This window comes from Astatotilapia calliptera, chromosome 5 (genome assembly GCF_964374335.1).
Source record: "Astatotilapia calliptera chromosome 5, fAstCal68.1, whole genome shotgun sequence".
In the NCBI taxonomy this organism is placed as follows: domain Eukaryota; kingdom Metazoa; phylum Chordata; class Actinopteri; order Cichliformes; family Cichlidae; genus Astatotilapia; species Astatotilapia calliptera.
Genome location: NC_137426.1, coordinates 33,875,097 through 33,893,407, shown reverse-complemented (window position 1 = coordinate 33,893,407; position 18,311 = coordinate 33,875,097). Strand labels below are relative to the sequence as shown.

Sequence of the window (18,311 nt, the reverse complement as noted above, 5' to 3'; positions counted from 1 at the left end):
GTTAAGTTCTTTTAAAGTTGACATTTCTGGTTACATATGACTCTATCATAGGAAACAGGAAATGGCACTACACCTAGAGCTGGAGAATGTTAACTTTTGTCACATACAGACGATGATGGATGTTGTCATGGCTTTTTAGTTTGTTTTTATGCTAAAGACCGCGCGTTTTACGCTGCCCGCAAACTTGCACAGGTATGTTCTCGCGAGGTTATAAACGTTGATTTGTTCTAGTGTTTTTATAGTGACCTCCCACCCACAGGGGCGCTCTTTCACATCACAAGACCTCCGTGCTGGCAGAGCACGCGAAAGGAAACCCGCCATTGAAGACGTCTCACAACGTGAGAGTTTCGTTGTAGTGCACTCTTTTAACAAAAGGTGCAATTTTTTTCAGCATATACCTACAGCTGGTAATTAGTTGGAGGAATGGCATACAGAGGACAAGGACAGAAGGTCCAGAAGGTTATGGTGCAGCCCATTGTATCCTTTTGTATTGCAGGACGACACTGCGCGGTTGAATTGGTTGCTACAATAGCTTAGTAGCTAGGCTAACATTTAGTCATTCGTAAACATTTGTAGTCACTCATGTGAGGAGAGGAGTTTTACAAGGCATGTAAGCTTTTTTGAAGACCAGTTTCACCCAGAGAAGTCGCGCGGGTATGAAATATGTTTGCAGAAAAAAAATGTGTTTTATTGAAATGCAGTCAGAAAGCCAGTGTATAGACTTAGCCGCGTTAATCCCGGGGAAACACCGGCTCTGTGGTTCCGTGTTATAGCTAAACGCAAAAGAGGCTAATTTCTGCCTTCAAACTACTCAATATGATACCATATGGAGGGTTTTAGGCCCACCAATCGATAGTTATTAACACCAAAATATAATATGATGTGGGAGAGTGAGGAAGTTACGGAATACTTACCTAACGAAAGTGTTTTGACAGTTAATAGCTATAAAACTGGAATTACTTTCATCTTCTCAAATATTTTAAAAATATAATTAGTTAATTGTTAGTGAAACTTGGTAGTGTTTTCTTTGATTTGCTATCGATCCACGTTTACATGGTCTCTTATGGGAATGCCAGCAACTGATATTACTGCTAATATGATGTAAGAATTACCTAAACCTAAAATAATGACAAAAATAAATGTAACTATATTTTAATTATTTGTTAAACAGATTTTTATTTACAAAAGGATCAGGGGAAAATAAAGTTTGCCCTCAAGATATGAAGCCGAAAAGCCAATTTTAAGCCAGGAAGAACCCCTGACCCAAACTCTGACTCTGAATCACATTTCCAATAACTTGGACTAAATGCAAATATAACCATTAACAACATAGGTGCACATTTTAACTATAAACATGTTGAACTTGAGTCTGTGTGTATGTCCTTGACTGTGGTTGTCAGAATCTCATTTTCAGGTACCTGCAAAATGTAAGTAGCTTTTAACTTTTTCGTGCATCCTTCTGATTAGTTTTGTTTTCTGGTAATTTTGAAGATAAAACTGTATTCAGTTTATTCTCTCTCTCATTCCCAGCGCTCACGGATCCAGGTTTGGTTGTATGAACAGGTGAACATGCGGATAGAAGGCTGCATTATCGTAAGTAACATACAACCTTTCTCCATGTTCTTGGTCAGTTTATAAAGCTTGATGTTGATGGGCAGTGTGGAAACCCCTCTTAGCCCTACGTCGTAACCTTCCAGGCCAGTCAGTTGTGGCGGGCTGCTTTGACCTGGCAGGCAGATTCCTCAGGAGGTGCACGTCAGGTTATGTGGAAGGTTATGGCATAGGGTTAAAGGGGATTTCTGGTTATGTTGTAAGCTACAATGCAGATTTCCCACTGAAGCATAATCTGAGCCTCAGTAACCACCCTCTGTAACACACGTTCAAATGTGTCCAGTTGGCAGCCAGTCACAGAGCCAGCCTTCCTGATCAGTTTATCCACTTATTTGGTGTCACAGTGTATCTTCTTGTATACAGCCTCAACCTTAGTCTTCCAGTTCAGCCTGTTGTCAGTGTGGATGACCAGGTACTTGTCCTCCTCCTCCACATTAGCATTCTGTCCCAGGATAGACAGAGGTGGTATAGCCACCCATTTTCTTCTGTCAGTCTGTCATCTCTGTGGTCCTATTCACATTCAGAAACAGCTGATTCCTCTCTGACAACTCCACCAAATCATCCATTAGTGCTCTGTACTCATTCTGCCCATCATTGATGCATCTGACCACTGCAGAATTATTAGTTTTGTGGTAAGTAAGGTCTGCAAGGTGAACAGGAGTGGAGATGGCTCAGTTCCCTGTGGAGCTCCTGTACCATGTCATCATTTTGACACCGAGCACTGCCCAGTTTTACATACTGTTTACTCGCATTCCCTTTAGCCTTCTCTAAGTAGCAGTGGCTGAAATGTGTTATACACACCAAAGAAATCAAAGAAGTCATCTTCACCATGTGCGTGTTGCTATCTAGATAGAAACAAGCTCTCACTGGGAACAAACCTTTGTCACTTGCTGTTCCCCTGTATGGCCACATTATATCCTAGCATGGCTTAAAATGATTTGGTCTAACTTGAAATGGCCTGATCTATGAGTAGCATTTCCACTCAGGCTGAACTTTCTGTGAGATCAGGCATGTACAAGTTCTAGTTAAACCAATGTGACTCACTTTTGTTGTCTTGTGTCTCATTGCCTTAGGGTTTCGATGAGTACATGAATCTGGTTCTAGACGATGCTGAGGAAGTCCACATGAAGACTAAGAACAGAAAACCATTGGGTAAGAGTGCATCACTTTTTGTAAAGCTGTTTTATTATTTTACTTTATTTACTTTACTTTATTTTACTTTATTATTTTTAGGAAGGTTGACTGTGAAAGGTAAGAATGAAGAAAAATTGTGTGTCATCAAGACATTGTTGTTTCTCAGGGATTTTTGAAAAACAGTTGTCCTGCATATCCCAGAAACTGCAAACCCAATTCTGAAAATGTTGGGATGCTATGTAAAGTGTAATTAAAAACACTTACAGTGATTTGAAACAAAGAAGCAAAATACAAACACACAACACATGTAAGAATTTCAAGACAATCGTCAGTCTGCTTTGGTGCATTTTCTGTTTCGTGACGTACTAAATGTTTTCAAATGGTGAAAGTGCAGGTCAATTCTGCAGCTGGACTGTGCTGCTACGAAGTCATGCTGTTTTAATAGCTGTGCTATGCGGTCTAGCGTTGTCTTGACGTCATCAGGATTATATATATAAATGTTGTTCTAAAGCCTGTATACAACGTTCAGCACTGCTGTCTTTCCACACCTGCAAACTGTCAATTCCATAGGCATAAATCCACCATCGGAGATGCAGGCTTATGAACTGAACACTGATAATAAGGCAGATGGTCCCCCTCCTCTTTAGTCCAGAGTTCATTTTTTCCAAAAATCTTGAATCATCTGATCACAGATCAGTTTTCCCCTTTTTCTCAGTTCATTTTGAATGAACTTTGGCCCAGACTGGAATTTCTGGATCATGTTCACATATGGCTTTCAACCTGCATTTGTGGATGGCACAGTGAGCTGTGTTCACAGACACTGATTTCCATAACAGAATCATAACAAATTTCCCACGTGTGGGACTAATAAAGGTTGTCTTATCTTATGTCTGATTTTAACGCAGTGCTGCCTGAGGACCTATATATATATATATATATATATATATATATATATATATATATATATATATATATATATATATATATATATATACATATATACACACACACACACCTACACCTACACCTATGGTCAGGTCCTCAGGCAGCACTGCATATATATATATATATATATACACACACACACACACACACAAACAAGTCATTTTATTCTGTTTTTAATTTACAATTTACACAGCATCACAACTTATTTGCAGTTGGGATTGTAAATGAAATCAACTCTTGGATTTTTGTGTGTGTGTTTGTTGGCGACTGTAGGTGGTTGGTGAGGATTGCTCTGTTGTTGCATCATGCCCCTGGCTACTGATCCACTTTATACTGATGTTAGATTTCACATTACCTTTACCCAGCGTTGATGGGGGCATGGTGCTTTGTCTGAAAGTGAACAGACACTTTGTGCCTCCCCTTGTCCAGCATCTGGCAGTTCTGTTCTAATTTAGCTTTGATCTCTCCTTCATTCTTTTCTGTGTTGCCCAGGGAGGATCATGTTGAAGGGAGACAACATTACCTTGCTGCAGAGTGTGTCCAACTGAGGCAAGAATGGAGATGTCTACAAACTTCAACTTTTGTAGAAGAAATTGGTTTTTGTTTTTCTTCAGAGATTAAGTGTTTGTGTTTATGACATGAATATTGTAATTGTTTCTTTCTACCACATGGATCTGTTTGGAGAATAAAGGTTTTTTTCTTTTCTTACAGTTGTTCTCTGTTAACTTTTTAGTGTTTCAGACTCTAGATGTGTTTTGGTTTAATGGACTGTGCTGCCGTCTAGTGGCAGACAGAACTATTGCAGTGCACGTATATAGGTCAAATGCACTGCAGCGGCGCAGTTGCATTTAATACGTCTGTCTTGTAAGTGCAGGCGCTATTGTGTGTGAAATACAGAAAATGAACATGTGCTTCCTCGTGTAACTTTTCTATGCTGTACATAGTACAGAACTGCTACAAAGAAAATTAGGGCAGAACTTGGGTGCATGCCCAAATTATGAGTGCAGACTACTTAATGTATATGTACGTTTTGTAAGTAGTGTATAGCTTGTTTATTTTACTAAATGCAGGGAGAATATAAATTGAAACAAATTAGGCAATGTACTTTATACAGTAAATGCTGTATCTACTGGTCTGATTAGCAAACGACACAGATGCTGTGAATGTTGATCTTGAATGTTATGTTGAAAAGTTATAAAATCAGGTTATTAATTTACTGGAACCACACACTACTTGGTTTAAACAATAATACCATTTTAGCTTTTGGCCTCAGAAAATGAGCCTTAATGTAGGCAAATTGATTAACGTAATTACGTAGTTAGTCGCTACGCAACTCAACGTGTCCCTGTTCTGTTGACTGGGAAACCCCTAGCACGGAGCTGCCAACGCCCGGCGTAAAGACACAAATAGAGGATACGGTATGGAAATTTTTTGCTCGTTTCTTATTACTATTTATTCTTTTGGGTAATGTTTAGGTCTAACTCTTGTCACTTTACTGTATAATATGAATTCCTAACACTGATTGTAATCAGCAGTTTATCAGACTCATTCAGCAACAGCATCCGCTAAGCTTAGCACAGCTCGTTAGCTCGCAAGCTAATTGGGGAGGACAGTAGTTAGCTAGCGAAACAGGCAGGGTGTCTATCGTTAGACCGGTGTGTAAATCGAGCTCCTGGAGTTACTCATAAAGAACATGCAAGTTTTTTAATTGGTGGTTCTGATGTTGTAATGATAAAATAAAACACCTCTTTGTTATTAAGATAAGTTGGTGACGAACCTAAGAATTGACTAGTTACGGTACGCGGTAAGTGGGTTAACAAACAGAATAAACGAGCATACCAAGAGTTTGGTTAAGTTGTGATTTTGTAGACAGCATAGTCCCATCGTATAGATGGAAAGCGTAATGTCTGGGTACTAAGGAAAAGATTCATAACACTGACCCTGTAAAAATAGGGGATCAGTTGTAAGTTTATCGTTTTAACAGCGGGCAGGAAATTAGGCCAGACTGAGGCCGAGGATGTGGCCGAAATATATGGCTAATGCTACCAAGCTAACAGATCTTTAAGTGGTAGTTATCTCTCAAGTGTGAGGTAAAATGTTCCATAATAGGATATTTACATGCTGATCCTAACAGCTTGGCACACCACTCGCGGCTGCGTAGTTAAACATGTTATAAACTCAACGGAAGACAAAGTCTAGTTTGAGATTTCGGGTCGGTGATGTCAGATCAAAAATACACATGATTGAGGTCTGTTTTTGTCAAGAATCAGAGGGTAACATTCTTTCCCCCCCCCAACGTGCGGAAGTACGTACATGTATCAGTGGAAATTAGAAGGAAGTTATGACCAATCCTTAAGGAAATACCTCCAACGTAACGATCATTACCGGTTTGTGTTTAAATGTACTGATATTTGATCATGTAGATGACATAAGTGTCTGCTTTAAAATAAATCCACACTGCTCAGAGGATTAGCTGACCCGAACATACAAAATCGCAAATTATACAGAGTCCATTTCAGTATGGCAGCTAAATATTTGGAAACTGTTATCAGGCTCAGTTGAGCCGCTTTCGCTATTAGTATTTAAGCAGGGCTGCAGTTAGTGCTGGCTGGCCTACAAACACAAATGTGAGGATTAAGTCTGGCGGCATTAATGCAGCTGCAGTCATCCTTTGGTGCCCATTGCCGTTGGCTTACTACATTGTTACACTTAGATTTATATTTTTTACTTTTACAAGATGAGTTGAGATTTTTATTCAGATTGATGGGACACACAGTAAAATACTTGTGTTCATACACTACTGTGTTTCATGGATGTCACGGTGTTCATTGTACAGTGAAATTGACCATGTATTCACCAACCAAAGAATTGCTGAAGACAGTGGCACTTTCTCTTAGTCAGTAATTAGTTGACTTGGTCCTAAGGCACAGTTCTCCTTGATGATGTGCGTTGGAATGTTGTCGATAAGTGTTATGCTTGATTCATCTGCCAACATCTGTAATAACAGTGTTCTTGGTTTTCGGAGACAGAAATCTGTCAGTTTGTTGATAAACCAGTGGTGTGTACTCTAAGTGGACTAGAACATGATCAGATACCGCCTGTTACTTGTCCATGGTGTCTGCAGCAGTTTGCACGTACATCTACGCAGGAGTGTAATCCCAGCCAAATGGAGTGTCTTCACTTTTAGGATCAAGATGCGGCATAATGCAGTTGCTTTATATATAGATTTTTTGGGATCAACCTTGATAACATATGTACTCTGATTAATCAAGTTTTGCATGTCTGTTTGACCTTACTTACAAGTCTGTGCATTTTCCTGTTATTATTGTAGGGTACCGGTATGTGTTTTTACAAAATGATTTAAACTTGAAAAAAATCAAAGCCAACTTAGTCTCTGTTTTTTAGTCTTGTGTCCTGGTGATTTTACTTTGAAAGGCCAGACTCTTTGGTGGCACCAAATTTTTGTTTATACTGAGAAAACTGCTGTGTAGCATTGTGACACACATGAAACAGTTATCACAACATTAACAAATTCACATGAACAGACAAGCATTTATAGTTCAGCATTACAATTCAGTATTTTCAGGCAATGTACGTATGGTCAATTTTTTTGTTTTTACATATTATTCACATTATTCACATTATTTTATAAAATCCCTCCTAAAAGAACTGCCCTGTATTGCATCACACCTGGAGAATTTCCAGCCGGAAGCGCCCATTGTTCAGTTTCCGGTAATGCTAGCTGCTCATATGATGCACTTGCGGTAATGGGTAAGCTCCATTAGCACGTACAGCTCCATTCAATTAGATATTTAACAGCTGTAATTGTGTTAAACATTGTTGTATTATAACAACATACTGGATAGAAACATGTTGTATTTTGTGATGAGGTTTTTGTTAATAAGGGGAGATTTGACTTGTGCTCAGAAAATGGTACACGTGTGGGGAAATGATTTTTGGTTTAGAAATGTTCATTATTAGAAGTGGACAACTTCATTTGATTGTTCTCTAATTGCTGGAATAAATCATTAAAGACTTATAAGGCATTTTAAACAATGACATATGCATTAGACATATGCAGTGGCATAGTGGTAGAAATCACATAAATCTGTAGCAGGTATTGCACTGATGATGACAGGGAAAAAAAACTTACAGGTCTAATGTAAAAGCCTTTTTTGAAAAGGAGTGGTATGTTGAAGATATTTGGGTTGTTAGTTGGGCACCTGTTTTAGCAGGTTCTGTTTCTGTGTTAAACACTGTAGCGTTTGGTGCCTGCAGTTTTGTCCCTCATGCTTCTCTCAATGACATCCCCACCCCCACACTGTGCTGCAGAGCTCTGCAGTGGCTTAGCACTGACAGACTGTAACTTACAGAGGAGAAATGGGGGAACAGTGTTGCTTGTGTACTACATACAGTGCGTTGTCTCTAAAATCAGGCACACACTGAACAATGTTGTCAGACCAAGAAAGTACTGCTGTGACATTATACACTACTTACCAAGAAACATGGAAAGACAGACAGCTTTAGAAATAAAAGCAAAAAAGACGAGCAGATGAAGTCAAGCAAAAGCTGTAGTTAAAGCTATACATAGTCATTTAGAAGTGGTTTGAGATGGATGATGATTGTTGAAGAACCATCAAATGACTGTCAATGAATATTGAATAGTTCTTTTGGTTGAGATTCCCATCTCTACGTAGAACGTGATATTAAATATCTACGATAGCCTAATATATCAGGAGTGCCTCAACCTCCTATATGCCTGTCAGTGACTCAGTTAGCATAACAGCAAAGCATCAGCCCCATCAATTAATTTTCTTTGTTGGCTTAGTCTGGTTCCTTTTCATAAATCACTTGTTGGTAAGTTTTTATTTCACTTAAAGTTACATAACAAATTGTTTCCTAGTCGAGTCTTCCTGTCCTCATTTTTATGCGCACTGTCTGCTCCACTCTTAGTGTGTTAGTGGGTGCAAACAAAGTGAAACTGAGAGCGGAGGAAAATGCAAATTAGAATGGCCATAATGGCAACAAGTGAAGAATTCACACTAAGCTGGAAGAAAAGTAGTGCAAATACATTAGCTTAATAACATATATATAATGAGCCCGTGTGCATCTTGTAATGTGGACGTTCTGACATGTTAATATGTGTGTTGGTTTCAACAATAAAACACGTCAGTGTAGGTAGAGCCTTGGTGGTGTTCCTACTGGCTCACTATCACAACTGAATAGAACAGATTTGTTGTTTCTTTTATTTGTGCAATTTGAGCTTTTCCTGTGATAACAGACAGAAAGAACTTTGTAGGTTAGCTTTACTCTTGGAGTTGTGTTCACATCTACACTACATTCATGTTTGATGTTTTAGTTTCTAATTTTGTATAACAAATTAAAACAAATAAAATAAGAGCATGAAGCCACCATTAGTGTTTTTGAGTCTGATCTGTTTCTTGGGCCATATGGGGAAGAGAGACTGCGCCAGCTGATGTTTTCCCTTTTTTCCCAAATTTCCTTTCATGTTTCCTTCCTTCATTTGTGTGAAGCAGGCCTGTGCTGTGTCCAGTTGTTAAGCTGTACTGACCCTCAGTCCATTAACTGTAAAAAGCTCATTGGAGCCTTTCCAGTTTAATTCCCGTAGTTAGTGGAGGTTACTGGTTTTCACTTCACTTCCTGTGGCAAGTAAATCACGATTTGTAGTCAGAGTTTAGGTAAAAAGTTCTTAACCAACATTTTGTCTTTTACAAATAATGAAAAATGCCATCTGGTACTCAGCTTACAAAAAAATGGCTAGTCCTTGGTCCATGCATTTTTCTCCTAATATGAGCTCACCTCAAACAAAATGCTCCTATCAGAAGTCCACATGTACAATGTAGAGTAAAATAATAATGATCAAAGATGATATTTTTAAATTTATCTGTGGTATGTCTGTGAAAGTTGTTCAGCCAAAAAGTAAATTATTAAATGTGCCTCTTTTCTTTTCCAGATCTTGAATGAGTAGCAAAGACTGTAACACACAGCTATGCAGACCATTAAGTGTGTTGTAGTTGGTGATGGTGCCGTGGGTAAAACCTGCCTGCTCATCTCTTACACCACAAACAAGTTTCCCTCTGAATATGTACCTACGGTAAGTGCATCAATCTCCATATTAGATTTTAAATGTTTTAGTTACCACATGTTCAGCGAACCACACGCACGTGAGTTTATATTTGCTTGTTGCACAATTTACAGAAGATTCAGCTGGAGTTTGGAGTTTGAGTACATACAATGCTGTTTGCATGTTTCCGTTGATCCTGCAGAGGTCTGAACAGGATGTTTGCTATTGTTGACTAATTGGCCTTGACCACTAAGTACGTGATCAAAGTTGTGTTCTGTATGCAGCTTTACAAACACACAATCAGGTCGAAGAACCTGCTGGAATATGGTTTATTTGAAGGATGTTGAATAAGAGTAATAGACGAGCAATTTGAATATATTATTTCTCAGCTCTGTAGTGTAAATAAATGTGTCTATAACTGTATCTTTAGTTCTATTGCGTTATGAGTGGCTGAGCTGATTTTGGTCTGTGTGTTGCAGGTGTTTGATAACTATGCTGTAACTGTAATGATTGGAGGTGAGCCCTACACTCTGGGCTTGTTTGATACAGCAGGTATGTTACATTTCACTTTCTATTATAAAGTAGGAATCATGCTTTCAGAAGCAGCTTGTCTGTCTTCACACTGCAGCCACAGGGGAGCTTTAGTAAATGTAGAGTTTGTGTGATGTTTTCTTTCAGTCAGAGTTGTGCTTTCAAACAATCGAGTTAAATATAATTTTTGTGTGGCTTCTCCAGGTCAGGAAGATTACGACAGGTTACGACCTCTGAGTTATCCCCAGACAGATGTCTTCCTCGTCTGTTTCTCTGTCGTGTCACCATCCTCCTTTGAAAATGTAAAAGAAAAGGTAAGTGTGACCTGCTCATTTTGGTGTTTTTCTGTTAGTGTAAAAATGAACATGTTGTAACAGTTTGTTTCATACTGTGTAATATATACTGAATATTGTTTATTTTGTAAAAATGATGAATTATGGGTTGCTCAAATTTTACTGGCAGGTACAGTACTAATTAGCCGTTTGGTACAAAAAGCCAGAGGGAAGGGAACTTGGTTAAAAATGCAGTGCTTGTCTGAGGATGCAAATGCCTTAAAAAAGGGTTAAAATAAAGGGCTCTCTTCAAATTTTTAAAATAAAATTAACATTTTCCTAATTTTGTTTAATAAGAAAACCCCCCGGTATTCCGCACATGTGTGGTATTGTGCTGACTCTTGTATTTGTCCATTTAGTGGGTTCCCGAGATCACCCACCACTGTCCAAAGACGCCCTTCCTTCTAGTTGGGACTCAGATCGACTTGCGAGATGATCCCTCCACTATAGAGAAGCTGGCTAAGAACAAGCAAAAGCCCATTACTCCGGAGACAGCCGAGAAGCTGGCAAGAGATCTCAAGGCTGTGAAATATGTGGAGTGCTCAGCCCTCACACAGGTACTGTATATACTTGGATATAAAAGATTTACAGTCACGCACACACACTCTCAGAGACGAGTATGATGGATACTTCAGTGGCAAGAACTAAGAAAGTGGAGGAAAGAGGAACATGCCTGTACCCCCACTGTCCTGTGCATGTTTGTTCTGCATGCTGGTTTGATCTTGGTAATTGATGTACCTTGTGGGTTCACTGATGTTGCTAGTTGGAAATGATCCTTGCTACAGTAAGCAGACCTTCATTTAGGTAAACTGTTACTTATTCAGCTGCACTGGTCTTGAGCATAGTCACATGGTAGATTAGCCAACTTTTCTTAACAGTGGGGTGGATTTTAAGCAAATGCACTAAATGTTAGAGTTTAGGATTCTGGGTGAGCAGACCTAAAGCGATTAAAGCGTAGGAAGGAGAGAGTTCATGTTTTGCAAACCTCTCCAGTATATGTGCTTGTTAAAGCCTGTGGGCTTTACACCACATCATGGACCAGCAATCGCTCCTGGGATCAGCTGATGGTGTTTGCAGTAATAGAACAGGCACAAACACATTATTGTGTCAGCATTTTGACTAAATGGCAAAGTAAAATGTTTCTAGTTTATGAAGGCAAACCTGCTGCTAGTTAGTTGTTTGTTTGTTTGGTTTTTTTGCACTGTTTCTAAAGAGGACCAAAGGTAGACAGTGGGCTTCGTGTCAAATTTAGGAGCGCTTGACTTCTCTGTGGTAGATTTAATGTTGTATTATTGAGTGCTTGTGTTGACTAAATCAGTCAGTGCCTTTAAAGGCTTTACCTGCTCAGTTATGTCCCGAGTTTGTTTGTGTTGGCGTTGATGCATAACTGTTAGAAACTGAAGCACAGTAAGCATGACTCGGAGGAGAGCAGGTGACTTGGATCTCTGATTCTGAACAATAGTGTTGATAAAGCTGGGGTGCCCCCACCTCCCTGCTCTGCTCCTTCCTTCCTGTACTCCCCCCTATCTCACTGGCACAAAAGTTGCATAGCTGCTGATGTCATTTCCTGTTTCCTGTTGGGGATCTCAACACCCAGGTCCCCAGCTCACTTTCAGCCCCCTGTTAAACAACTTCCTTGTCTTCATTCAGTGTTGACACGGCTGCACGGCACTCCTGGTCTTTATGCTATGAAACCTTCCTCCTCACTCTGCCATGTTCCTCTTCTTCTCCTCCTCTTCTTTGGTCTCTCTCTCTGTGTTTGCTCTGCTAATTGCACTCTTGTTCTCTTCCCGCTCTTCCTGTCGTCATAGCGAGGGCTGAAGAATGTTTTTGACGAAGCTATCCTAGCTGCCCTAGAGCCGCCTGAGACGCAAAGAAAGAGGAAATGTTGTTTATTTTAAACTTTCTGTGCCACATCGCTCATGTCTTCTTCCTGTCATTGCTGTTTATCCATTTTTCGTTCCCTTGCTCCACTTCTCTCCTCCTTCCCATTTTCTCTCTCTCTCTCTGCATTTGCTGCTTAAAACTCTCATCTGTCTCAATCTCAGCCATCTATTAACAGATCCACCAGTTTGATACTCACACTGCTGCTCTACTCTGCATCAAGATTGCGTTTCTCATCTTTGTTCTGTGGCTTGTTAAACTAACCAGAGGCCTTTCTGCACTTAAAAATACTTGTTGCCTTTTCTAATTTGGTTTACTCGGCATCATATCTTCATATTTTTCTTCTGGATTAGTGTGTCCACCTGCATCATTTCACATCCTAATTCTTGGACCACTCTGTGTCTTAAACTGTTTTCACACATGAACTCTGGACAGTCAAACACAGTTGTCCTTTCTGGAAGGATAAATTCTGCACACAGATACCTCCTTCATTCTAACATGGACTTAAACGCCACCACGCCTCTGAATTGAACTCATTCTAAAAGATGAGATTAAACATTATTGTGTGTGTATTTAAGAGCCACTGAAAATTGATCGCAGTCAGTGACCACATTTTTTTAAACGTGTCACTTTCTGTAGTTTATAGTGCTCCAGACACATAATGTTAGGGTGCTGAATGTAGTAGCACCAGCAGTCTTCTTTCCTTTTTAAAATACAAATGGAAAAAGAATAGAGCAAAACTAGCTAGAAAATACAAACTAAGAACTCACACATCTGTGCAGTGCTGTTTACTCACTGCTGTCTGTAGGCTGTTGACACAGTCTGCAGACAACTTTCCACTCTCTATGTCAGAGTGCTACAGGTCATCTGTTTTACTTTCCACATTGTTTGTTTGTAATTTCAAATTAAAGAGAAAGCAGAAATAAGCCTAACACCAATATTAAAATCATACAATAATAAAATGTGAATAAATAGCACAGCAAGAGCAGCAGCTGTGTACATTGACAGTCATTCACACACTGTGTTGAAACAGCCGGGTCGGTAAAGCTGGTTCATTGTGACACCGTCTGAAAGGTTTGTGTGTGAAAACGTCTTGAGTTTAGCTTATTAACAAGACCTGTGTCTAACAATAGGTGGCTAGTGTCTAGAAGGATACATCCTTTGTTTGGGATGGTCCTCGACTCTTCTCTCTGCTCTGTGCGAGTAGTAGTCGTGTGAAGGTGGTGGCTTTACAGGCTGAGATTGAGCTTACACTCAACAGAGCTTCCATTTCTAATGCTAAAGTATTTTTTATACTTCTACAGTTATGTTTAATTTATCAGAATCTGAAGTGTGACTGTGGTTTCTCACGCAGGGCTTTTAACTGCTCAAGTCACCTATGGGAGTGTCTGACCTCAGCAGACATTGCTATGTGCTGGTGTCATGGTACTCTCATTGATCTATTTTATAGCTAAGCCACACTTGATGATACTTGCAAGCCGTGTTTAGTGACTTATTTCGCTTTCTCTACATATAACATCAGTGTGCCATTACCTGTGGTACAGATTGTTGTATTAGAAGTCTATATAATAATAAAAGCTATAATTGTGTGAAATGACTTGTGAACTGAATTAATAAAGGACAACTTAACTTGCGCTCATCTGGCTTCCGTCTTTTTTCAGTGCCGTGTCAGAAGAATTTAGTAGTTTGGTCAGCTGAGATAGGCAACGCAGTGCAGCTCTGGTTACCTCACATGACTGAGCTCATGACGTAAGCAGTTCTGCTCGGGTTAATACAAAGGTTCCCCTCTTGCACTCGGCAAGTGCTTGATTGTGGTCATGTGTTTGGAATATGAACCAGTGAAGTCAAGAAAAAGTTCTTGTTTGCCGTTGTAATGTCAAGGGTTATGTCCTGTTTTTCCTCCACTTGCTTGTTTGACTTGCCTTTGATTTCGGCTGTCTCAGGTCAGCTGCACTATGCAGACATGCATGTGATTTGTGTTGTTGACACTTAATCCCTGATCTGGCTTACACCACTGAAAACACCACAAGACATCGTTTCCCACACACAGACTTTACTTGGGAGGGTACTCCAGGGATGCTGATGGCTAACTAAGTATAGTGTGTAATTATTTTTTATTTACAGTGTGATCGATTTAGTCACTGCTAAGCATGTAGACTAATAATATAAATTCTGTAATGCAATTGTTTGGTTCTGCAGTCAGATAAACTCCAACTAAACTATGCTGGACTGCAGCTGGTCAAAGTAGACTTTATTCTACTTAAAAGATGTGCTTTAAGGAGTTTAATGTAGAGGCAGCAATATTTGCGTATTATTGTCACAGAGAATGTGTGCTATTATTTTAAAAAGCACGGGTGCACCTCCTGTGTCATTTGTCTGATTCTGTGGGAAACACTACATGACAGTCTCCTGACTTGTTCATTGCAGATCCTACTTGGAAATTTTGTTGTTGTTTTATCTTTTTCTTTGCATTCCCACCAGCTTCCCCTCTTTCTTATGAAACCCCTCTGAATTACCTTCAGTGTGTTTTGCTTTTTCACTGTCCCCCCCCAGTTGAAGCCATTTCTGCCTTTTGTTGCAAGATCTTTTTTTTGTTCCTTTTAAATCTGTGTGTGTGTGTGTTTGCGCTGCTCCCTCATTCTGTTTGTATGTTTTTGTTCACAGAAAGGACTAAAGAATGTGTTTGATGAGGCGATATTGGCTGCATTGGAGCCCCCAGAGCCCAAGAAGAAACGCAAATGTGTGCTGCTATGAGAGGCTCCTACCTTTCCAAAGCACACACCCCCTTCACTCACGCATACACACACACACACAGAAATACACACGTCTTTAAATACATACATCCCTGCCTCTCCCAAACCCCCCTCCCTTGCTCTGCTAAGGCTGCTTGACAGCATTGTTTTCCTTGTGGAAGACTAGGAAGAAAACAGCCTACCAAGTTTCAGATAATTCTCTGCAATAATAACAACCAAGCTTCACCCCTGCGTCTGAGTTCGGGATAAAACATGAACGTTACATGGCTAAGAACCCAGTGAGGGCTCAGACAGGGATCCAGATACCAAGCATACTCACAAGTAGAAATCCCTCTGTCGAGCTTTGGATAGCTGATTTCATTAGTTCAGTCAGTGTTGTGGCCTAATCGAGTTCTAGCTGTCCAGCCGTGTAGTCGTCTTCAGCCAATGTAAAGGTTTCGTGGACATAAGCCCAGCCCCAGCCCCTCCCAGCTGCTTAATTAGCAGCTGCTCATGCTGCTGTTCCCGTCGCCTCAGTTGACGAGCACGCTCATTGCTCAGCCCCCCTCTATGTTCTCACTCAGCACTACCACAAGAGATGCTAACAGAGTAGTGTTGTTGATTTTGTTTGCCAACACCTCCTTTATCCCTCAAACAGTCTGAGATATTTACTCGATGTTCCAAGTAGACGCGCTCTTAACCACTAGGACACCGTGGGGGTTTGACACAGCTCGGTAATTCAGTCAAGGCTCCATCAAGCCTTACCTCCACAGTACAGAGTAGCAGTCTTTTTAAGAGTGTGGAAATCACTTGAAAAGCTAAAGGCATTCATTAGTAATGGGTCTCATAGTCGACCACAGGAATTTGCCTTTTAGATGGAGGGAACTTAAACAGTGTTAGCAGAACAAGCGGTTGTTCTTCATGCGTTGCCAGGGACCAAGTAGAATACTGTTTTCACATTGTCATCACCGTACACTGAGAACGGGCATAGCAGAGACAACTGTGTTAAATGACGAATGCTTATTGGCCAGACAACAGATGAGCAAATGTGAATTTTCACCAGATTTCTGTGCCAGGTCAGAATTTGGTGCCTTCCTGTAGTGCGTCATATCCAGGCAGAGGTGTGAGGCCTGTTGTACCTGTTCACACTGTACGGCGCTGCATGTAGCTCGGCCTTGGTCTCTGTTCTAAATGATAGGTTTAACAGATGTAATTATAATGTAAGCTGGCACACAATGTTCATGTAGGCTCCAGGTGTTTTTACCAAAATCTGTTTTTCTTTATCATTTCTGTTTGTGTGTTGTTGTTGTTTTTTTGTTTTTTTGTTGTTTTTTATTATTATTTCATTCATATATATATATATATATATATATATATATATATTAGAATAAAAAAGGTTACTTTCACTCCTTTTACATTTTAGGGGTCGGAACTCATCTGAACTCTCGCCCGCCAGTTTATACCAAGTAAACCTCTGATTGGTTTAGCTGAATAAAAACCTCCAATGGCAGCGAGACTGTTTGGTAATGATTATTTGTGATTGGTTGGTTCTTGTTTTTCTTTACTGGTGGCTTAGAGTTGGGTCGACGTCCAGCCCAAGTCAGTAAAATTATTATTATAACCTGTTGTTGTTTTGGTGCAAAACCAAATGCTTTGTCTAAAGTCTTTGTTCTTTGTATATGCATTCTTTTCAAAAATATTAAACTTATACCTTAATTGCCTTTACCACTTTGCACTTGCTGTTCTTTGTTTTTCCAGCCAGCAGGTGGAGCTGTCTAATCACATCTCCATCGTCTATATCCTTCATTCGAAGCTGATAAATGAAAATGTTGCAAAACGCCCACAAAAGTTCACTGAAATGTTTTGGGGTTTTTTTTCCCATTACAAAAACCTAAAGCATCATTACAAAAAATATTAATTATGTTGACAGGTTTGAACAGATTTTCAGGATTGCATTGTCAGAATATTTAAGTTTAGAGGTCCGTACGTTGGGAAGGTGTGTGTTTACCTGCTGAAAACTACTTCGCTTAGCACGTTACCATGTTATCCTGATGAGAGACGAAACCATTTTCCTACTCATGGACTCATGGCCCGTTTTTTTTTTTTTACTATGTATCATTGGTGATGCTCTTAAATTGAAGGGGGAAATGTAAGTTGTCTCCATTACATACAGTATTCATCTCATTACATAAGTCTTACCTTACATGGTAGTAAAGTATAGCCCCTTGTATATTTGGAGGATTCCCAGCATGACAACTTTGATTAAGCTATTCTGTAATACTTGGCCTGTAATTAAAATACTGATCATAGTTAAACTGTCTAGCCAGATTTTCATTCTTTTCAAAATGAAAGTGCACTGTTACTCTAGTGACTCGATCCAGAGGTTCAGCCTCAAAGAGAGATCAACAAACCAACTTGACTAGGTAGGATTTTTTCCTTTTGTAAGATAGCATATTAATTGGAGCCTTTTTTGTTTCTTTTCTACAAACCAAGCATCCCCATTAAACTACAGTGACTAACACCTTGTGACGTTACCTTGCTTGTGTGCATTAGAATTATCCATAGACTATATAAAAAGATAGCTGTAGCTCCCAGCTACAGCTATCCATCCATTAAACTTCCATTCATTTTAATGGCCAGTAGAGGGCAACATCTGAATAATTCAGATTATATAAAAATCTAAAGGAAAACAGCCGTGCTTTTGCTCATATAGCACCAAATCTCAATAACAGTCACCTCAAAGTGATTTAGAAGGATACAACCCTCATTGGGGAAATTCATGTATTCCTGCAGCAAAGTTACAGGCAGATGGAGCATCCGGATTCATGGTATTATTATTATTATTAAAGGTATTATTTATATTGTAAAGACCTAAACTCCAGCAATCGGACGACCTCTTATGAGAAAGCACTTGGCAGCAGTGGGAAAGAAAAACTGTGGGTGGGGGGAGGAAGACATGATAAAAGACACACTGTGGAAGAGAGACAGAGATTAATAATAACTAATAATTGCAGAGTGGTGTATAAACACAGAGAGAGACATAGTGGGTCAACTTCC

General features: G+C 39.7%; 2 protein-coding genes across 4 annotated transcripts; both read left to right on the top strand.

Moving 5' to 3' along the window:
• The first annotated feature begins 51 nt into the window (after positions 1 to 51).
• Positions 52 to 4,400, top strand: snrpe (small nuclear ribonucleoprotein polypeptide E). Of its 2 annotated transcripts, none has more exons than XM_026169001.2 (5): positions 52 to 477; positions 1,401 to 1,427; positions 1,531 to 1,593; positions 2,685 to 2,763; positions 4,183 to 4,400. In XM_026169001.2, exons 1-5 carry the CDS (start codon positions 424 to 426, stop codon positions 4,236 to 4,238), a joined length of 279 nt encoding a protein of 92 aa, XP_026024786.1. In that variant the 5' UTR covers positions 52 to 423; the 3' UTR covers positions 4,239 to 4,400. The 2 variants fall into 2 exon arrangements, with proteins under 2 accessions (XP_026024786.1, XP_080158256.1); XM_080302130.1 differs by lacking the exon at positions 4,183 to 4,400 and adding an exon at positions 2,845 to 2,936.
• Positions 4,401 to 4,981: 581 nt separating this feature from the next.
• On the top strand, positions 4,982 to 16,979 carry cdc42 (cell division cycle 42). Of its 2 annotated transcripts, none has more exons than XM_026168998.2 (6): positions 4,982 to 5,108; positions 9,665 to 9,805; positions 10,255 to 10,327; positions 10,511 to 10,620; positions 10,998 to 11,195; positions 15,187 to 16,979. In XM_026168998.2, the coding sequence occupies exons 2-6, from the start codon at positions 9,701 to 9,703 to the stop codon at positions 15,274 to 15,276; spliced, it is 576 nt and encodes a 191-aa protein (XP_026024783.1). In that variant the 5' UTR covers positions 4,982 to 5,108; positions 9,665 to 9,700; the 3' UTR covers positions 15,277 to 16,979. The 2 variants fall into 2 exon arrangements, with proteins under 2 accessions (XP_026024783.1, XP_026024784.1); XM_026168999.2 differs by lacking the exon at positions 15,187 to 16,979 and adding an exon at positions 12,450 to 13,416.
• Positions 16,980 to 18,311: the final 1,332 nt, after the last annotated feature.

What these genes read in the sequence shown, in the direction of transcription:
- snrpe (XM_080302130.1), top strand. Translation starts at nt 424, where the DNA reads ATGGCATACAGAGGACAAGGACAGAAGGTCCAGAAGGTTATGGTGCAG. An exon ending in AGGTTATGGTGCAGCCCATT is followed by an intron (nt 478 to 1,400) that starts GTATCCTTTTGT and finishes TGTGGTTGTCAG; the next exon opens with AATCTCATTTTCAGGTACCT. An exon ending in TAAGAACAGAAAACCATTGG is followed by an intron (nt 2,764 to 2,844) that starts GTAAGAGTGCAT and finishes TATTATTTTTAG; the next exon opens with GAAGGTTGACTGTGAAAGGT.
- cdc42 (XM_026168998.2), top strand. Translation starts at nt 9,701, where the DNA reads ATGCAGACCATTAAGTGTGTTGTAGTTGGTGATGGTGCCGTGGGTAAA. An exon ending in CCTCTGAATATGTACCTACG is followed by an intron (nt 9,806 to 10,254) that starts GTAAGTGCATCA and finishes TGTGTGTTGCAG; the next exon opens with GTGTTTGATAACTATGCTGT. An exon ending in AGTGCTCAGCCCTCACACAG is followed by an intron (nt 11,196 to 15,186) that starts GTACTGTATATA and finishes TTTTGTTCACAG; the next exon opens with AAAGGACTAAAGAATGTGTT.